At 43.7% G+C, this 20,593-nt stretch overlaps 2 protein-coding genes across 11 annotated transcripts in view; one reads left to right on the forward strand and one right to left on the reverse strand.

Annotated features, from left to right (window-relative positions):
* Nucleotides 1-8,511: 8,511 nt before the first annotated feature.
* Nucleotides 8,512-18,621, forward strand: LOC109889624 (protein Wnt-2). 3 transcript variants are annotated; one of them, XM_031823129.1, is made up of 6 exons: nt 8,513-9,161; nt 9,553-9,592; nt 10,622-10,842; nt 12,881-13,158; nt 13,442-13,706; nt 17,481-18,621. In XM_031823129.1, exons 3-6 carry the CDS (start codon nt 10,626-10,628, stop codon nt 17,684-17,686), a joined length of 966 nt encoding a protein of 321 aa, XP_031678989.1. In that variant the 5' UTR covers nt 8,513-9,161; nt 9,553-9,592; nt 10,622-10,625; the 3' UTR covers nt 17,687-18,621. The 3 variants fall into 3 exon arrangements, with proteins under 3 accessions (XP_020336782.1, XP_031678989.1, XP_031678990.1); XM_020481193.2 differs by having other exon boundaries at nt 8,512-9,592; XM_031823130.1 differs by lacking the exon at nt 9,553-9,592.
* LOC109889622 (suppressor of tumorigenicity 7 protein homolog) overlaps nt 18,472-20,593 on the reverse strand; it is a 72,167-nt gene continuing 70,045 nt past the window's right edge. For all 8 annotated transcript variants that reach the window (XM_031823124.1, XM_020481190.2, XM_031823127.1 and 5 more), the window contains one exon: nt 18,472-18,819. In XM_031823124.1, the coding sequence (XP_031678984.1) occupies nt 18,724-18,819 (96 nt within the window). In that variant the 3' untranslated portion in view covers nt 18,472-18,723. The remainder of the gene's footprint in view (nt 18,820-20,593) is intronic.

Below are 20,593 nucleotides of genomic sequence, written 5' to 3' on the forward strand. Positions count from 1 at the left end.
CATCTGGTCCAATTCCAAACTTCTCACAACCTCGGGTCAATTCCCATTTCGCACCCTCTCTATGTGTAGGGTCCTGTGTGTAAGGGTTCTGACAGGGTGAGTCCTCACAGCCCATAACTCAGACACAGTGTGACAGTGTCCTGTCAATGTGGAGATGGGGAGGTTAGGGTGGGGAAGAAAGGGGGGGTTGGGAGCCCCCGGACGCTGGCGGTGTCAGACAGGAATCTGACAACCAACTGAGGCCATTTGGAGAGACTGGCTCAGGGCCCAGGGGGGCAGGCCCTCGCACCAGTTTATCTTATCTGTTGGGGTTCGTCTTGACACCCACCCCCCTAAACACACATACACAGAGTGCCTGGCCAGATGGAAGGATTGTGCTTCTGCCCATCTCCAATCCATGGGGTTGGTAAAATCATAGATCTGTTCCATAAATCTACAGGGCATTCAGATGTGGATAAAGTACTCAGACCGCTTCCCTATTTTATTACGTTACAGCCTTATTCTAAAAGTTTTTTTTTTTTTTTTTATCTGTCGTTCTGCCCCTGAACAAGGCAGTTAACCCACTGTTCCCCAGTAGGCCGTCATTGTAAATAAGAATTTGTTCTTAACTGACTTGCCTAAAGGCTCAAAAAAAAAAATCTACAAACAATACCTCATAATGATTAAGCAAAAACAGTTTTAGAATGTTTTGCAAATGTATAAAAAACAACAACAGATACCTTATACATATACAGTGGGGCAAAAAAGTATTTAGTCAGCCACCAATTGTGCAAGTTCTCCCACTTAAAAGATGAGATGCCTGTAATTTTCATCATAGGTACATTTCAACTATGACAGACAAAATGAGAGAAAAACAAATCCAGAAAATCACATTGTAGGATTTTTAATGAATTTATTTGCAAATTATGGTGGAAAATAAGTATTCGGTCAATAACAAAAGTTTCTCAATACTTTGTTATATACCCTTTGTTGGCAATGACAGAGGTCAAACGTTTTCTGTAAGTCTTCACAAGGTTTTCACACACTGTTGCTGGTATTTTGGCCTATTCCTCCATGCAGATCTCCTCTAGAGCAGTGATGTTTTGGGGCTGTTGCTGGGCAACATGGACTTTCAACTCCCTCCAAAGATTTTCTATGGGGTTGAGATCTGGAGACTGGCTAGGCCACTCCAGGACCTTGAAATGCTTCTTACGAAGCCACTCCTTCGTTGCCCGGGCGGTGTGTTTGGGATCATTGTCATGCTGAAAGACCCAGCCACGTTTCATCTTCAATGCCCTTGCTGATGGAAGGAGGTTTTCACTCAAAATCTCAAGATACATGGCCCCATTCATTCTTTCCTTTACACGGATCAGTTGTCCTGGTCCCTTTGCAGAAAAACAGCCCCAAAGCATGGATGTTTCCACCCCCATGCTTCACAGTAGGTATGGTGTTCTTTGGATGCAACTCAGCATTCTTTGTCCTCCAAACACGACGAGTTGAGTTTTTACCAAAAAGTTATATTTTGATTTCATCTGACCATATGACATTCTCCCAATCTTCTTCTGGATCATCCAAATGCTCTCTAGCAAACTTCAGACAGGCCTGGACATGTACTGGCTTAAGCAGGGGGACACGTCTGGCACTGCAGGATTTGAGTCTCTGGCGGCGTAGTGTGTTACTGATGGTAGGCTTTGTTACTTTGGTCCCAGCTCTCTGCAGGTCATTCACTAGGTCCCCCCGTGTGGTTCTGGGATTTTTGCTCACCGTTCTTGTGATCATTTTGACCCCACGGGGTGAGATCTTGCGTGGAGCCCCAGATCGAGGGAGATTATCAGTGGTCTTGTATGTCTTCCATTTCCTAATAATTGCTCCCACAGTTGATTTCTTCAAACCAAGCTGCTTACCTATTGCAGATTCAGTCTTCCCAGCCTGGTCCAGGTCTACAATTATGTTTCTGGTGTCCTTTGACAGCTCTTTGGTCTTGGCCATAGTGGAGTTTGGAGTGTGACTGTTTGAGGTTGTGGACAGGTGTCTTTTATACTGATAACGAGTGGAGGACTTGCACAATTGGTGGCTGACTAAATACTTTTTTTGCCCCACTGTAAGTATTCAGACCCTTTGCTATGAGACTCGAAATTGAGCTCAGTGCATCCTTCCATTGATCATCCTAAAGGTTTTTCTACAACTCTAACGGAGTCCACCTGAGAAAAATTAAACTGATTGGACATGTGGAAAGAAACACAACTGTCTATATAAGGTCCCACAGTTGACAGTACATGTCAGAGCAAAAACCAAGCCATGAAATCAAAGGAATTGTCCATAGAGCTCTGAAACAGCATTGTGTCTAGGCACAGGTCTGGGGAAGGGTATGGAAGAAGTTTGGAACCACCAAGACTCTTCCTAGAGCTAGCCTCCCGGCCAAACTGAGCAATCGGGGAAGAAGGGCCTTGGTCAGGGAGGTGACCAAGAACCCGATGGTTCAGAGTGACAGAGCTCCTGAGTTCCTCTGTGGAGATGGGAGAACCTTCCAGAAGGACAACCATCTCTGCAGCATTCCACCAATCAGGCCTTAATGGTAGAGTGGCCAGACGGAATCCACTACTAAGTAAAAGGCACATGGCAGCCCACTTGGAGTTTGCCTAAAAGGCACCTAAAGGGCTCTCAAGACCATGAGAAACAAGATTCTCTGGTCTGATGAAACCAAGATCGACGAACTCTTTGGCTTGAATGCCAAGATTCACATCTGGAGGAAGCCTGGCACCATCCCTATGGGGAAGCATGGTAGTGGCAGCATCATGCTGTGGGGATGTTTGACAGGGACTGGGAGACTAGTCAGGATCGAGGGAAAGATGAATGGAGCAAAGTCCAGAGAGATCCTTAATGAAAACCTGCTCCAGAGCGCTCAGGACCTCAGACTACGAAGGTTCACCTTCCAACAGGACAACGACCCTAACCACACAGCCAAGACAATACAGGAGTGGCTTCGGGACAAGTCTCTGAATGTCATTGAGTGGCCCAGCCAGAGCCCAGACTTAAACCCGATCAAACATCTCTGGAGAGACCTGAAAATAGCTGTGCAGCGAAGCTCTCCATCCAACTGACAGAGCTTGGGTCTGAATACTTATGTAAATGTGATTTCAGTTTTTCATTTTTAATACATTGGAAAACATTTCTAAAAAATGGTTTTCACTTTGTCATTGTGTGTAGATTGATGAGGGGAAAAAACAATTATCAATTTTAGAATAAGGCCGTAAAAGTCAAGGGGTCTGAATAGTTTCCGAATGCACTGTATATAAATGGACGTATCTTAAAACATTACTAATCATTGAAAATGAAAAATGAACCAATGGATCATAATACTTTTCTGGGGAAAAGTGGGGGTGCAAAAACATACATTTGCACCACTATTTTGTAAGTGGGAGTGCAGCTGCGCCGTTTGCTCCATTGCCTATGGGAACAGTGCTATATCTGTGCTATAATACAATACAGCATTATGAATGCTCTTAGAGTCCATTTCGAAGGCATTTATAGAAAGCACAATAACATAGGCTACACCCTCAAACTACTATACATGCCACATATGTATTATTATTATTTTTTTAACATTTGAATAATTTACCCGGCACTCTTATCCAGAGCGACTAACAATTTGTGCATTCATTTTAAGATAACTAGGCGAGACAACCACATAATCAGTCGTAGTAAGTACATTTTCCTTCAAAGCAGTAGCTTCTAGGAATATTAGACATTCAACAAGTACGGCTACTACAGTGTTTTACAATATATTGTAACAACCCTGGGTTTATAAGCGCGTAAATCGACTCTGCCGCTCGAGCATGCTTTTGTGGCACAGTCGATAGCGTGCCGGACCTCGGGCTCGAAGGTCGAGGGTTCGAGAACTGCTCCCTGCTGTTTCATTACAATATGTAATATGTACAATATGTCTCAGCCTCCAGTATTTATGCTGCAGTAGTTTATGTGTTGGGGGGCTGGGGTCAGTTTGTTATATCTGGAGTACTTCTCCTGTCCTATTCGGTGTCCTGTGTGAATCTAATTGTGCGTTCTCTAATTCTCTTCTTCTCTCTTTCTTTCTCTCTCTCGGAGGACCTGAGCCCTAGGACCATGCCCCAGGATTACCTGACATGATGACTCCTTGCTGTCCCCAGTCCACCTGGCCGTGCTGCTGCTCCAGTTTCAACTGTTCTGCCTTCTTATTATTCGAACATGCTGGTCATTGACGAACATTTGAACATCTTGGCCATGTTCTGTTATAATCTCCACCCGGCACAGCCAGAAGAGGACTGGCCACCCCACATAGCCTGGTTCCTCTCTAGGTTTCTTCCTAGGTTTTGGCATTTCTAGGGAGTTTTTCCTAGCCACTGTACTTCTACACCTGCATTGCTTGCTGTTTGGGGTTTTAGGCTGGGTTTCTGTACAGCACTTTGAGATATCAGCTGATGTACGAAGGGCTATATAAATACATTTGATTTGATTTGAAATTTGATGTAGGTCGTGGTTGGCCATGAGTGAGCGAGATGGGGCAGTCTTTGGGCCTGGGTGACTCGCGTGGCTGAGCAGTGAGCGGGCAAGGCCTGTTAGCTCTTGAGCGCTGATCCCTGATACATGATACAATCAGACATGCCATCTCCACAGGTAGTAACTAGCTTTCTTTCCACTTTATTCAGCCAATCACCCAGCAGTCATTGAGCCAATGCCCACCCACTCAGGCTGAAATGTCTTAGGCCTGTGAACTGGCGGAAAACTAAGGGCTTGCGTCCTAAATGGCACCCTATTCCCTAGAAAGTGCCTTCAGAAAGTATTCACACCCCTTGACTTTTTCACATTTTGCTGTGTTACAGCCTGAATTTAAAATGGATTAAATTAAGATTTTTGTTAATTAATTCAAATTTAAAAGCTGAAATGTCTTGAGTCAATAGGTATTCAACCCCTTTGTCACATAATAATATGCATTGACTCACTCTGCGTGCAATAATAGTGTGCAGCATAATTTTTGAATGACTACCTCATCTCTGTACCCCACACATACAATTATCTGTAAGGTTCCTCAGTCAAGCAGTGAATTTCAAACACAGATTCAACCACAAAGACCAGGGAGGTTTTCCAATACCTCTCAAAGAAGGGCACCTATTGGTAGATGGGTAAAAAAAAGCATACATTAAATATCCCTTTGAGCATGTGTAATTAATTAATGTAATTAATTACACTGGATGGTGTATCACTCAGTCACTACAAAGGTACAGGCGTCCTTCCTAACTCAGTTGCCGGTGAGGAGGGAAACCACTCAGGGATTTCTAAAATAGTTAAGAGTTTAATGACTGTGATAGGAGAAAACTGAGGATGGCTCAACAACATTCTATTTACTACACAATACTAACCTAATTTACAGTGAAAAGGAAGCAAGCCTATACAGAATAAAATATTCCAAAACATGCATCCTGTTTGCAACAAAGCACTAAAGTAATACTGCAAAAAAATGTGGCAAAACAATTCATTTTTTGTCCTGAATACAAATGTTTGTTTGGGGCAAATCTAATACAACCCATTACTAAGTACGACTCTTCACATATTCAAGAATACTGTAGTGGTTGCTGCATCATGTTTTGGGTATGTTTGTAATTGTTAAGGACTGGGGAGTTTTTCAGGATAAAAAAAGGCAACAGATTAGAGCTAAGCATAGACAAAATCCTAGAGGAAAACCTGCCTCAGTCTCAGTCTGCTTTTCACCAGAGACTGGGCGATGAATTCACCTTTTAGCAGGACAATAACCTAAAACACAAAGCCAAATCTACACAGGAGTTGCTTACCAAGAAGACAGTGAATGTTCCTGAGTGGCCAAGTTACAGTTTTGAATTCAATCTAATCTATGGCAAGACTTGAAAATGGTTGTCCTAGCCATGATCACCAACACCTTGACAGAGCTTGAATAATTTTGAAAAGAATAAATGGGCAAATCTTGCACAATCCAGGTGTGGAAAGCTCTTAGTCTTGTGAATTTAAGTATGCTCTCTCTTTCTCTGAGGACCTGAGCCCTAGGACCATGCCTCAGGACTACCAGGCACGATGACTCCTTGCTGTCCCCAGTCCACCTGGCCGTGCTGCTGCTCCAGTTTCAACTGTTCTACCTGTGGCTATGGAACCTGGACGTGGACTGGACGTGCTACCTGTCCCAGACCTGCTGTTTTCAACTCCCTAGAGACAGCAGGAGCGGTAGAGACACTCAATGATCGGCTATGAAAAGCCAAATGACATTTACTCCTGAGGTGCTAACCTGTTGCACCCTTGACAACTACTGTGATTATTATTTGACCATGCTGGTCATTTATGAACATTTGAACATCTTGGCCATGTTCTGTTATGATCTCCACCCGGCACAGTCAGAAGAGGACTGGCAACCCCTTATAGCCTGGTTCCTCTCTAGGTTTCTTCCTAGGTTTTGGCCTTTCTAGGGAGTTTTTCCTAGCCACCGTGCTTCTACACCTGCATTGTTTGCTGTTTGGGGTTTTAGGCTGGGTTTCTGTACAGCACTTTGAGATATCAGCTGATCTAAGAAGGGCTAAATAAATACATTTGATTTAAAAAGACTCACAGATGTAGTGTACTCAAAGCAAAGGCCATGTCGGGAATAGGGTGCAATTTGGGATGCAGCCCTAAAAGGGTCTGGTCAGGATTAGGTCAGAGTCTCATTAGGTAATTATGTCCACTTGAAGTGGCGGTGTGTGTGTCAGAGTATGTGAGCGGAGTTGAGCTGTTGGAAATCTCACTCACCGGTCACGGAGTGGTCTTTGTGCACCGCTCTGGCGCTCAATGGCCCTTCCCCTGCTCCGCTACAAATTGCTTAGCACTCACAGGAAAATAAACTGTTGCTCCAAATGAGCTCCATTCATTGTTTAAAAAAAAAGATAATTTAACAAACACACCATCTACTTTTGTGACTATGTACCATTTGGTTTTGAAGTAGACTATCATAAGAAGCTTCAACATTTCAACAACATGTTGTAGGCTATGAACAAGGACCTACATAGGCGACAGGCTACATGGGCACTGTGTTAAAAAAACAAGCAGCTTTAACTCTACTCTATTTATGATCAGATACTTCAGTTGTAACGGGCTCTGTTGCACTCACATTTTACAGTTGATAGACAACTTTAGCACTGTTACAAACTTACTCCTCTCGTTCAACAGTAGCCTATATAGAAACCAAAACGTCTCCGGTGTTGCTGCATGGGCTCTTTGGTTGTCTTGCCATCAATTACACAGGCTGTATGACCTATTTCTTGGTCGATTCATATCAACATCCCTGCGCATTAGTGGTGGGGTATACACAAGTATAGGCCTAATTAAAAGAATACTGCTGGGCTGAGCATGGCTTTAGCTTGTGGCATAGCGATACCGGAGCGAAATTGGAGCGGTAGAGAAAGTCCACGCTCCAGCCAAATTACTCAAGCTCAACTCGACTCTAGCCCAATGCACTCCGCTCACATCCTCTGGTGTGTGTGTGTGTGTGTGTGTGTGTGTGAGTGAGTGAGAGAGAGTGAGAGAGAGTGAGAGTGAGAGTGAGAGTGAGAGTGAGAGTGAGAGTGAGAGAGAGAGAGAGAGAGAGAGAGAGAGAGAGAGAGAGAGAGAGAGAGAGAGAGAGAGAGAGAGAGAGAGAGAGAGAGAGAGAGAGAGAGAGAGAGAGAGAGAGAGAGAGAGAGAGAGAGAGAGAGAGAGAGAGAGAGAGAGACGTGTGTGTGTCTCGAGTTTGTGTCCACCCTACTCTTTCTCACATATTCCCTTGTGATCCTCTTCCTCCTCCTAAAATGGACCCGGCCGGAGGTTCCTGCCCGCTTCCTCCACCTGGTTCCCACGGCGACTGGAGGAAACGGGTTCTGAAGACGCTCGCACTGAGCATGCTCGGAGCAGGCCTGCTCTTTTACGAATAGACATCGACTCTGGCCGTAATATCCAATCACTATTCATTTGGATAATGATGTCATAGGTCAAAGGTTATCAATCAATTTGCTTAATTGTTTTATCTAATTGTCATTTCTGTTTGAGGAATTATGCCAAATGAGAATATCTCAAATGCAGACCTTTCAAGAAAAGTTGTAGTATTTTTGATTGACGGTCCTTATTATTTGTATACTTGGATCTTAACAGTTTTTTAAAAATGTATTTTGTTCTTAATCCTTTGTGGGCTTTTGAAAAGAAAAAAAACGTTCTTTATCCAGCATTTTACTGCATTAAATTGCTGCACACTTCCCACATATTGTTCAAGATTAAAATATTTTAGTTGACTATATGACTAAAACTATTTGAATATGTTCTGATATAAAGTAAATATTGTTTGTTTCATGGAAATATCGTATTTCTTCTTGGAGATACATTTAATATACATTTAAAATTTTGTTTACAATTTCTAACAGTTTTTGTTTTGTTTTTTCAAGGGTTGATACATGTAATTGAAAAAATACTATGTTCATCTTTTGTCTCTGCAAATGGAGTTTATACTAAGCATTATAACGTTTCTCTACTGGAGGCATGTTGATTTTTATGAATTGTCCTGCGTCTTGTTCGTTTCTTCCACGAAGATCATGAGAGAATCCAATTTCAGCCTTAACCTCATCCCAACAGGAGACCGAGCACCAGACCTCCCAATTACAAAGAAGAGACGGGATTGGGAACATTAAATCGCTTGCATGAAGCGGAGATCAAAGATAAAGGAAATGCAATGTGACAATCGAGCAGATCGCGAAACGAGTTCAAAAGAATTTGATAATCTAATTGTAAATTCACCCAAACTTTTGGGCGGCCTTTGATTAATCTGCATTTAACTTCTGCAAATAGTATTAGTCATCATGGCCGCATCTCGTCTAATTCTTAACCTGTGTGCATAATATGGCGTCATGGCTGTACGTTTCTGGAATTTTTGGCGACTGTGTGTTATAGGCATAAGCATAACTAAGCACGTTTGCAGCGCACCAGTTCCTTCTAAACACGTCAATTTGATTGTTTTTGTTAAAACGCTCAGGGTTTAACACATTACCTCGTACCACATTCTACACCTTGCCGCTTGGAAATCGGCCAAACTTGTGTCTGGTATCAAGCTAGCCTGAACAGATACTTTCAGACATCTAATTTCTTCACCTCATTCCTGAGACAGGACTGCGCCCACCCCTTGTGTAAGCAATTTAAACCTGATAGCAAACGATCATCTGCCTATCTTTACACTGCAAATATCTGTTAACTTTAGATCGACTCAATATCTCATGCGCTTCCAATATCTAATGAGCTTCTTTTACCATCCTCTTTGTCATATAAGCGTTATGGTTTATATGTACAAAGATCCATCCGGGCGGTAAACCTCTTCTGATCGATTTATTTTTTTAATGCAAGACAAAGTAGAACTTTGATTTGTGCAATCGAGAAGCTGTCAAGACTCCTGTCTGACGCGCGCCTGTGTTGTTTTCTACTCATGGAAATGCTCAGTACAAGTGCCTGAATGTGCACACCGACAAAACTTTAGTAATATGAATTTATTGCCAAGTGGAAAATGTTTTTATTTATCTGTAGTAATCTGCTGGCTAACGTCAAGGGTCGGCGGATCTTTATGGTGAGTAGACAAAAAAATGGAACATAGCACCAACCATTTAATGCAAGTGTAAAGTTAATTGAACATATATTAAATATTATGCAGTGATTTATAGGCTATATCAAAAATAAGTATAGCCTACACAATGAAGTCTGTACTGTATAATAGTCAAGGACACGTATACTGTAGGCTATGATCTGTCTTTAAATTGTTGTTTTAATTAAACTAGGTGAATCAGTCAAAAATTGATAATACATTTGTGTGTAAAATAATATAATGTATCCCCCAATAACGTTAGACATGCATGCATTTCTTTAATTTGGACACATTTTATAGGGCAGATAATTTTCTATTCCTTTATTTGAGTGTTATAGAAGCCTAGTTTTTCTATTCTTTTTTAAATAACCCATTGCCACAAGGACATTAATTAAAACAGATTAAATGTGCATGGTCCAAGCCAAAACCTCAACTTTCTATGCAGTCAGTGGTGTAAAGTACTTTAAGTAAAAATACTTTAAAGTACTACTTAAGTAGTTTTTTGGGGGTATCTGTACTTTACTATTTATATATTTTTTTACTTTTACTTCACTACATTCCTTAAGAACATAGTGTAATTTTTACTCCATTTTCCTTGACACCCAAAAGTACTTGTTACATTTTGAATGCTTAGCAGGACAGGAAAATAGTGAAATGCACGTACTTATCAACCGAACATCCCTGGTCATATCTACTGCCTCTGATCTGGCGGACTCGCTAAACACAAATGCTTTGTTTCTAAATGATGTCTGAGTGTTGGAGTGTGCCCATGGCTTTCCGTAAATTCAAAACATATATAAACACTGGTGCCTGGTTTGCTTAATATAAGGATTTTGAAATGATTTACACTTTTACTTTTGGTACTTAAGTATATTTTAAACCAAATACATGGACTTTTACTCAAGTAGAACTGTACTGGGTGACTTTTACTTTTATCTTATTAGAAAATGACTCAAGTATCTTTACTTTTACTCAAGTATGACAGTTGGGTACTTTTTCCACCACTGTATGCAGGTACATGGGAACCCTTGGGTCGCAAGTGATGTGCGACAACATCCCAGGGTTAGTCAACAAACAGCGGCAGCTGTGCCGCCAGCATCCCAACATTATGCAGGCGATCGGAGCCGGGATTAAAGACTGGATCGGGGAGTGCCAACATCAGTTTCAGAACCACCGCTGGAACTGCAATACCATAGAGCGAGACCACAATGTGTTCGGACGCCTACTGCTGCGTAGTAAGTATTGAGCGCGAGAGAGGGAGAGAAAACCTCACGTGTAAGCCCTACTTTAAAAATATGTATTTAAACTATTACATGTATCGAGCGCAGACGTAGGTTTATATTTTCTGACTGAAATACAGGTATGAACTGCACACAAAATCGATTAATTTTTACAATAAATTACGTCTACTTGCCGTTATCATTCACCTGATAAGACATTACTTTTTGACATGGCATATGACGGGTGTCCCTGGGTCGCCGGTTTGCCTAGGCGTGGGTCCCTTTGCAAGAAAAATGTGAAAACCCCTGAAATAGCTGATATGCTGGGTTGTTTCTATTATGTCCTGGGAAAGTGATATAGGCTACTCATCTTTGTCCTCATTTACAAGACACGCACGTCTGCACAATAGGCTTGTAAATGGTGATCTTATCATTCACATCTGCTATAGACTATAGGCTCCTAGATCAATGGCAAAATGGTATGCGCTTTTTCTCCCACCAATTCTTCACAGTGGTGAACCTATAAAGTTCTTCTAGCGTTTATCAAAGTGAAAGAATTCGTGTGAAATACATGTTCTTCCTTAACAGATGTTTTCCCCCGTGCTTGCATTGCATTCCATGCATTGTCTCACTTTACTGTCATACATTTATCAAGTTGACGCGCGTGCTTGCTGCTGCTCTGATCGGTTTCTGATCCAATGCGCGGCGTGTTTATAAAACTGCCACGCCTGACGAATGTGGGGAGTCTAGAATAAGAAAGTGTCACCTCCCATCTCGTCACCTGACCAACTATGGACTAATCAGTCCGCTCAATTTTGGAATCTCTTTTTAATTGGTATAAATCTCAGGATCCACTCGATTGTTTTGGGCATCATGTTCCAGTCCTGCTCTTATATTCGCTCTAAATTAATTTGAGGCGGAACTTTAAGGGCCAGTTTCCCGGACAAAGATTAAGACTAGTCCTGGACTAAGAAGCATGTTCAATGGAGATTCATCATTGAAAGTATTTTTTAGTCCAGGACTAGGTTTAATATGTGTCCGGGAAACTGGCCCTGAGAGTTCAGTGTAATCTGGTTATTTAATTGGGCCTGTGGAGTTCATACTTCCCAGGCACGGCTCTGGTTGTGTCACAGGACATTAGGAAGCTGCTCTGATTGGCAGCATTATCGCTGTAGTACCGTGAGAGCTACTTTTTTTTGTCAATGTCAGGACGCTAATTTAAAACAATTACTGGGATTTATTTTTAATTTGATGTTCTCACTGTTTGGTTGTTTTATTCTCCCTATTAACCGTGTTAAAGACACTCACCCACAGAAGTTGGATGTTTCCTGACTGGACACCAACTCACACACACACAGACAGACACACACACACACACACACACACCTCTTGTCATCTATAGCCTTTGATCCCACAGATCTCTCATCAGTTACAAGAGCAGTCAGGTCATACGGGTCCTTTATCAGACCACTGCTGGTAAATGTTACCCATTTATCCATCTCAGAGTTAGATGAAGCAAAACACTGCCATGCATGAAATAAGACTTGAAAGAAAGCAGCAACAGACCGTATTCATGCAGGTACACCAACAGCACCAGTTACCTCTTTCTGTTTTGTGTTGAAGCTCCAATGAAGATCCTATTTGAACTGTGACAGTCCCAAGTGAGATTATGGCAATAACATTTACGTAATGCACGATTTCTATACACTTTCTATGCATCTTTATGGGATTACTAGATGTTATACAATTTAGATCTGCATATTTGTGTAACTTCTAAGTGTGTACAATGAGCAAATGTATGCTTTTGTGCATTTGAGCCTTGGCCCGGCCGGTATGCCTAATACGCGTGTCCACGTAATTTATCCCATCTGGTGTGCATGCTGTCCCAAGCGTGTGTGTAGTGTGTGTGTTCAACCAGTGTGCTTAGCCGCCCCCTATTCCCCCAGGCAGTAAAAAAACACAACTCTTGTGTGTACGATGTTACCTGTGTTTGTATGTCCTTCTTGTCACACCACTAATGCTCATCCAGTATCCTTCTCTCCCTTTCTTCCAGGCAGTCGTGAAGCAGCCTTTGTATACGCCATCTCCTCGGCCGGGGTGGTCCACACCCTGACCCGAGCCTGCAGCCAGGGAGAGCTGCAGTCGTGCTCCTGCGACCCCACCAAGAAGGGCTCGTCCCGGGACGCCAAGGGGGCGTTCGACTGGGGTGGCTGCAGCGACCACGTGGAGCACGCCATGAGGTTCAGCCAGGCCTTTGTAGATGCCAAAGAGCGGAAGGAGCGAGATGCCAGGGCTCTGATGAACCTTCACAACAACCGCGCCGGGAGGAAGGTGGGGTTCAAAGTTCATACACACTAGAGGGGATTGACCAGAACCAACTGGATCTAGATCAGCGTTGAGAGGAATCACCAGACATTTTACATATTTTTTTATTGTTCCTGAACTATTCACACCTGAATCAAGTAGTCAAACACTGATCTAGAGGAAGTATATCGACTGTTACCAAGTCCTTAACACACACATACACACACCCTAACGTCCTACCACCACTCTACCACCAACTTGACACACACCTAGCTCCCTGACTTGCATCTTCTCCCTCCTCATCTCCCAGGCAGTGAAGCGATTAATGTCTCTGGAGTGTAAGTGTCACGGCGTGAGCGGCTCCTGCAGTGTACGGACCTGCTGGCTGGCCCTGGCCGACTTCCGCCGCACGGGCGACCATCTGCGGAGGCGCTACAACGGGGCAGTGCAGGTGGTCATGAACCAGTATGGCACGGGCTTCACCACCGCACAGCGGCATCTCAAACGGCCCAGCAAAAACGACCTGGTCTACTTCGAGGACTCGCCAGACTACTGCATACGAGACCAAGAGTCCGGTGAGTCTGGCGTTTTCAGATTTACTCCACAGCTCTCGATGTTCAAAGCAGTTATATACACGGACATTGGACAGACAGACAAGCAAGCAAAGAGACTGACTAGACTGAGTGCTGTCTGTCTATTTGACATCTGACATGACTGTTTGTCTGTAGAGTAGACCACCATACTACTTGTCCATAATATCTTCAGTATGTGGTAATATCTTCAGAGGGTAAGCGCTCAGTCTCTTGTACCCTAGGGTTATTCTTCATGCTGCACTGGATAACACCAGATGTAGAGTGTGTGAGTAAGTGCAAAAAAGAGGGAATGCGTTTGTGTACGTGCGCGAGAGAAGAAAAGTGTGTGTGTGTGTGAGAGAGATGGTAAGAAAAGAAAGTGGGTGTGACAGAGAGAGAAGGGGAGAAGTGTGTGTGTGTGTGTGTGTGTGTGTGAGTGAGATGGTAAGAAAAGAAAGTGGGTGTGACAGAGAGAGAAGGGGAGAAAAGTGTGTGTGATCCGGAGAACCTGGGTGCCTGTCAGGCAGCAGGTGATCCGAGGCGATCGGGTGTCGGCCAGTTTAAGGGCCATTACACAGTTCTTTGGGATGAAACCCGACCTGCTGCACACTGCTATAAATTACCCCCTCTGGAGCAACACACACACACACACACACACACACACACACACACACACACACACACACTTTCCCATCAAAGCCAACCACCCCTAATGTAGACCTGGGGGGCCTTTCTGAAGTTGCTTCCTCTCTTTGTCTCCTCTCCTTCATTACACTGACCTAAAGTCACAGGATTTGTGAAGGTAATCTGGAGAACAGGTCTTTCATGTCAGTGCAAGTGAAGGAAAGGATACAAGGAAACAAAGCTGGTTTAGACTATTGAGATACACTCAATCTTACACTAGGCTACCTTCGCTGTTTTGATGACTGATGTACAGTCGTGGCCAAAAGTTTTGAGAATGACACAAATATTAATTTTCAAAGTCTGCTGCCTCAGTTTGTATGATGGCAATTTGCATAAACTCCAGAACGTTATGAAGAGTGAAAGGATGAATTGCTATTAATTTCCAAGTCCCTCTTTGCAAAGCAAACGAACTGAATCCACAAAAACATTTCCACTGCATTTCAGCCCTGCCACAAAAGGACCAGCTGACATCATGTCAGTGATTCTCTCGTTAACACAGGTGTGAGTGTTGACGAGAACAAGGCTGGAGATCACTCTGTCATGCTGATTGAGTTCGAATAACAGACTGTAAGCTTCAAAAGTAGGGTGGTGCTTGGAATCATTGTTTTTCCTCTGTCAACCATGGTTACCTGCATGGAAACACATGCCGTCATCGTTGCTTTGCACAAAAAGGGCTTCACAGGCAAGGATATTGCTGGCAGTAAGATTGCACCATTTATCGGATCATCAAGACCTTCAAGGAGAGCGGTTCAATTGTTGTGAAGGCTTCAGGGTGCCCAAGAAAGTCCAGCAAGCGCCAGGACCGTCTCCTAAAGTTGATTCAGCTGCGGGATTGGGGAACCACCAGTACAGAGCTTGCTCAGGAATGGCAGCAGGCAAGTGTGAGTGCATCTGCATGCACAGTGAGGTGAAGATTTTTGGAGGATGGCCTGGTGTCAAGAAGGGCAGCAAAGAAGCCACTTCTCTCCAGGAAAAACATCAGGGACAGACTGATATTCTGCAAAAGGTACAGGGATTGGACTGCTGAGGACTGGGGTAAAGTCATTTTCTCTGATGAATCCCCTGTCCGATTGTTTGGGGCATCCGGGAAAAAAAGCTTGTCTGGAGAAGACAAGGTGAGCGCTACCATCAGTCCTGTGTCATGCCAACAGTAAAGCATCCTGAGACCATTCATGTGTGGGGTTCACTCACAATTTTGCCTAAGAACATGGCCATGAATAAAGAATGGTACCAACACATCCTCTGAGAGCAACTTCTCCTAACCATCCAGGAACAGTTTGGTGATGAACAATGCCTTTTCCAGCATGATGGAGCACCTTGCCATAAGGCTCGGGGAACAACAAAAAAACTGATATTTTGGGTCCATGGCCAGGAAACTCCCCCGAACTTAATCCCATTGAGAACTTGTGGTCAACCCTCAAGAGGCAGGTGGACAAACAAAAACCCACAAACTCCAAGCATTGATTATGCAAGAATGGGCTGCAATCAGTCAGGATGTGGCCCAGAAGTAAATGGACAGCATGCCAGGGCAGATTGCAGAGGTCTTGAAAAAGAAGGGTCAACACTGCAAATATTGACTCTTTGCATCAATTTCATGTAATTGTCAATAAAAGCCTTTGACACTTATGAAAGGCTTGTAATTATACTTCAGTATTCCATAGTAACATCTGACAAAAATATCTAAAGACACTGAAGCAGAAAACTTTGTGAAAATTAATATTTGTGTCATTCTCAAAACTTTTGGCCACGACTGTACAGTTCTGTTTTGAAGTGTGTTTTGAAGAGTGCGTGTGTTTTGGAAGAGGGTCCTGTTTTGAACACTGATTTGTACAATACAGTTCCAGTGCACAAAGGCCCTTTTATGGACTGTGTACATGTGAGCATGGGGAGTTCACTGATCAGCGCCCATCTTGTGAGAACCTCTCCACAGACATTAGCTCCAGTCATCTGGGACTACACACACACACAGTGGAGACTGCACCCCCTTGTGCCTCTCCGAAGTGTGAAATCAATTTCCCTCAGCCGCATGGAGGCTCAGGTGCTAAACTCATCTCTCGGCGCCCCCTCATCATAATTCAATAAGCAGACGCCAGGAGAGAAGAGAGGGAGCAAGAGCGAGAGAGAAAGGAGAGGGGAAGAGTGTTTGACGTCACCCCTAGCAGTACAGCATACCAGAAACTGAACGTTGTCAGGAGTGGGCGGAGTCTCGCCGTGCCCAGACATGACCTGGCTGCTCTCCCTCTTTCTATACCTACCTCGCTCCTCCTTCTCAGCAGAGGAACAGGTGGAGTCAAATGGACAGAGGGAGAAAGAGCAGCGGGGCATAGAAATAGGCTCCCAAATCGACCCCTAGCTAGCCCCTTTTAAGACAGGACATTTACCTTCACCTGTCCAGGGGTTTCACCATAATGCAAAGGAAGGAACCAAGGAAGCTACTTTAGACTATTGAGGTTTGAGTAGAGGCCTCGAGGTGAATATTCACAATTTATTGATCAGTTCGTGTAATTGTATTATGGGCTGATTTCTGGGAGTGAGTCCATTAAGCCTGTCAGACGCCCTTGCAGCGTCCTCATTCTGAGATGATAGGAGGTGCAAGAGTGTGTGACAGCCAACAGGGTGTGTGTTTGTGCCAGTGAGACTGTATGCCAGCCAGGGTATACGCAGAATGAAGGCGCCTGGAAAATTAACACCTGATGAAGACCCTGAGCCCCAGTTGATGGCTTCTATCATCAATCTCTCATCTCTCCTCCGCCATCCTGCCTCTTTTCATCCTCTTATCCTTCCCATCCCTTGCTTTCTCCCTCAGTCCGTGTCTACCCAGTTTAGATTGAGTATGCTGTGTTCTATTGGAATGATGTCAATACCTGTAGGGTAGTGGGGCTTAGACCGCTGTTTGCCAAATATCACTCTATTGCAGCTAATCTCTAGATTGCAGCTAGGCTGCAAGGATTTTTGATTAAGTATATTTGGCGAGATATAAGCACATTTGAAAAGGCTTGTATGTGGGTCACAAGGTTAAACAAGCTTTAGGAATGACTGACTCGCGTATATTCCGTCTGTACATTGTCTCTTCATTTCTCTCACCCTCTTCAGGTTCGGTGGGGACGGGCGGGCGGGTATGCAACCGGACATCTCGCGGCGTGGACAGCTGCGAGGTGATGTGCTGTGGCCGGGGCTACGACACATCGCACATCAGCCGCAACACCAAGTGTGAGTGCAAGTTCCACTGGTGCTGCGCTGTACACTGCCGGGACTGCAAGCTAGATGTGGATGTGCACACCTGCAAGGCCCAGACGTGACCATTGCGAACCACCAACCAACCGCTTGCACAACGTCTGTCTGAAATGGCAGCCTATTCCCTATTTAGTGCACTACGTTTGACCATGGGCCCCTATGCCACATGTTGGCTACTCTGACAATAATGCCTTTTTACAGTCCAAAGATACCCAATCTAATTTCGTTCTTCCCTTACATTCCATTATATTTATTTACAATTTTTTTTCCCCGAGTACAAAATAACCTTTATGTAAATACAAACTTTATGTAATTTAAAAGAAAGTTCAGTATAGATGGGTTAGCTGACCACGTCACAAACTGTGTGTGCACTTCCATGGGGCAGAAGTCAGCGTGGTGTGATTCTGCATGGCCAGATTACTAGCAAGAATGACAAGAAACTGCCATGTGGGGAATCGTAAGTGGCTCGTTTCATGTTATTCTTGATACCAGGTCTTGTTTTGAGGTGTTTTGGCTGATGTCAATGCTAAAATTAGCTAGCTAGCTAACCAGCAACTGGAAAGATGTATTTGAGAGACAAGTGCTCATTGTGCAAATGTATTTCTTTACAATAAACATTGGGGACGTTGTCAACTATCTAAGCCAATCCCCGTCTGTTTTGCCGCTAAACAACCCAATGTCTATATAGTTTATGGAATCTGTTTGAAATTGATAGCAGACCTGACCACACCCCCCTTTCCTCAACCAGCCAGTTACAAAACACGGTTTAGTCACCTAACCTGCAGCTATGATCCAATATTTATTAAAATGTTGATATGCTTCACAATCAAAATGGCAGGTTAGACATTGCTATACACAAAAAGTCCTTTATTTTATGTATTTTTCCACTTTTTTAATGATGACAATTGATCACCTTTTTTTGTACAACAAAAAAACGGTTTTACATGAGATTTGAAGACAAAATGAAAACATATCAAATAAAGTCAAAAGCAATTCAGAACTCCATGTTTCCCTTTTCTTCCAATCCATCCTCACTGTCCGTCTAATCCATGATATTGGCACAAAGAGTGTGTGAGTCAAGTCCGGGCGGGGCTGGTCACTGTCAGATGCGTGTGAGCTGATGCCACAGACTGGATGGCAGGATGCTCTCCACTTTCTCCATGATGAAGTTCAGAGGAGCAAACAGGGTGCTAAGAAACTAGAGACAGACAGCGAGAGAGAAGATGTTAGAACACATGACCTCTCACACACACACACTACGCCAATTCCTACTGGAACCAACATGAACCAGATCTTTTTCGGAACATTTCAAGGTACTGTATGTAGACGGCCTCCCAAATGCTAGTTAGAGGCCCGTGGTAGGAGCACCATAACATGCCAGTTTAGAATGTAGCCATCTCAATAGAATCTCTGCACATTTCAAGGTAGGTAGTGTGTTGTCGATGACCTCAAATGCTAGAGGAACATGATAGGAGCACCGTAGCATGCCAGTTGAGGTACTGTGCTCTATGGGGTAGAACCATAACTTTTCTCCCGGGTATGTTGACTACTGGCTGTGTTATAACACCTGAGAGTGGTGGTTGACTCTCTGTCAGCCCCCCGTTCAACTCCCCCTTCTCTCTGAGGTGTTCTTTCTCTCTCTGCTCATCCCTCGTTCCTCTGTGTTTTGGCAACATGCAGTGTGGGGGATAGGGGCTCCCTCAGAGAGATTGCGGGTCATGGAGGCTCAGCTTAGTCAGATGGCAGATAAAAAGGCCATCAGGGAGAGAGAGAGGTGAAACGAGCACCTCGTTTACACGCTAAGAGGGAAAGAGGCCCTGTTCCAACCCTTTGAAGATGCACCCTTCCTTGGGAGAAGCCACTGATCTGATAGGTGAAAGCCAAGTCGTGTTTTCATCAATTCAATCATATTAGATCAGTGATTACTTTAAAGTAACTGTCCGGTGAAAATATTGTGTTAACTCATACCCAAATATTGTTGTTGACTCATCACATACTCGTATTTGTGGCCAAAGCATAAATTGGAGGAAAAACCACCTTAAACTTGTATCTCATAACAGACCGTTTGAAAAAACGCTTGCTACCGGTATTTCCTCGGATGGATGAGCTGGCCTGAGGAGGATGAGCTGGCCAATCACCAGTCTAATCACATAGTTTTTTTATGACCTGTATCCGCCCACACAAGTCTGTTGTTGGGGTACACCGACACCATTCCAACACAGAAAAACATACTTAGACATTTTTGGAAGGAAAACTATTTCACTTATATTGTAAATAATTAAAATGTCATATTTCATAGAAATCTGGAAACACTGGATAATTACTTTAAGGAAGCGAGTAAGGAAGAAGGCACATCTGTTTGAACCCTAGTGTGTAAACCAGGTGCTGATTAGTTTGTCTTAGAAGAGTGCACTTTCAAAGTATTGGAAGTGGGTCAGTGAGCTTGTGTGTATGTGTATACACGTGTCTGACCATTCTTTCTCTCATTCCATATACCAGAATGCTGCTATTGGTGAGGACATTCTCACCTTTATCGCTAAGGCGAGACTGCAGGTTCTACCAACAAAACACAACCTAGCACTCTGGTACCCTGCAAACCATGATCCACTTATATCTCACATGAGTCAAATGTAATGGAGTCTGTCGCACAAGTGAATGGTTGCCGTACATACAAGGACCTACCTGTACATAGCTAGACATGACCACCTTGTTGATCTAGCTAGTGAGGTGAGACAGGTAGTACCACCATCAGTGCATATGCACAAACATTCTCTTGTCAGAGGAGGCTGGTTTGATGTTGACGATGATGTGCTTTCTTGTATACCAAATATGGCCGATATTGTTGTTGTGGGGGGAGGCCGGAGGGAGGTGCTCAGTTTGGAAGAGGGTTGCTCTTTTGTACTCCTACATGGAGCAGAACTTTGCTGCCAAGTTGCTGAAATACCAGCCCTTTGTGTCACGACTGAACAGCC

The sequence above is a fragment of the Oncorhynchus kisutch genome, linkage group LG4 (assembly GCF_002021735.2).
Source record: "Oncorhynchus kisutch isolate 150728-3 linkage group LG4, Okis_V2, whole genome shotgun sequence".
In the NCBI taxonomy this organism is placed as follows: domain Eukaryota; kingdom Metazoa; phylum Chordata; class Actinopteri; order Salmoniformes; family Salmonidae; genus Oncorhynchus; species Oncorhynchus kisutch.

What these genes read in the sequence shown, in the direction of transcription:
- LOC109889624 (XM_020481193.2), top strand. Translation starts at nt 9,510, where the DNA reads ATGAATTTATTGCCAAGTGGAAAATGTTTTTATTTATCTGTAGTAATC. An exon ending in AGGGTCGGCGGATCTTTATG is followed by an intron (nt 9,593 to 10,621) that starts GTGAGTAGACAA and finishes CACTGTATGCAG; the next exon opens with GTACATGGGAACCCTTGGGT. An exon ending in CATACGAGACCAAGAGTCCG is followed by an intron (nt 13,707 to 17,480) that starts GTGAGTCTGGCG and finishes CACCCTCTTCAG; the next exon opens with GTTCGGTGGGGACGGGCGGG.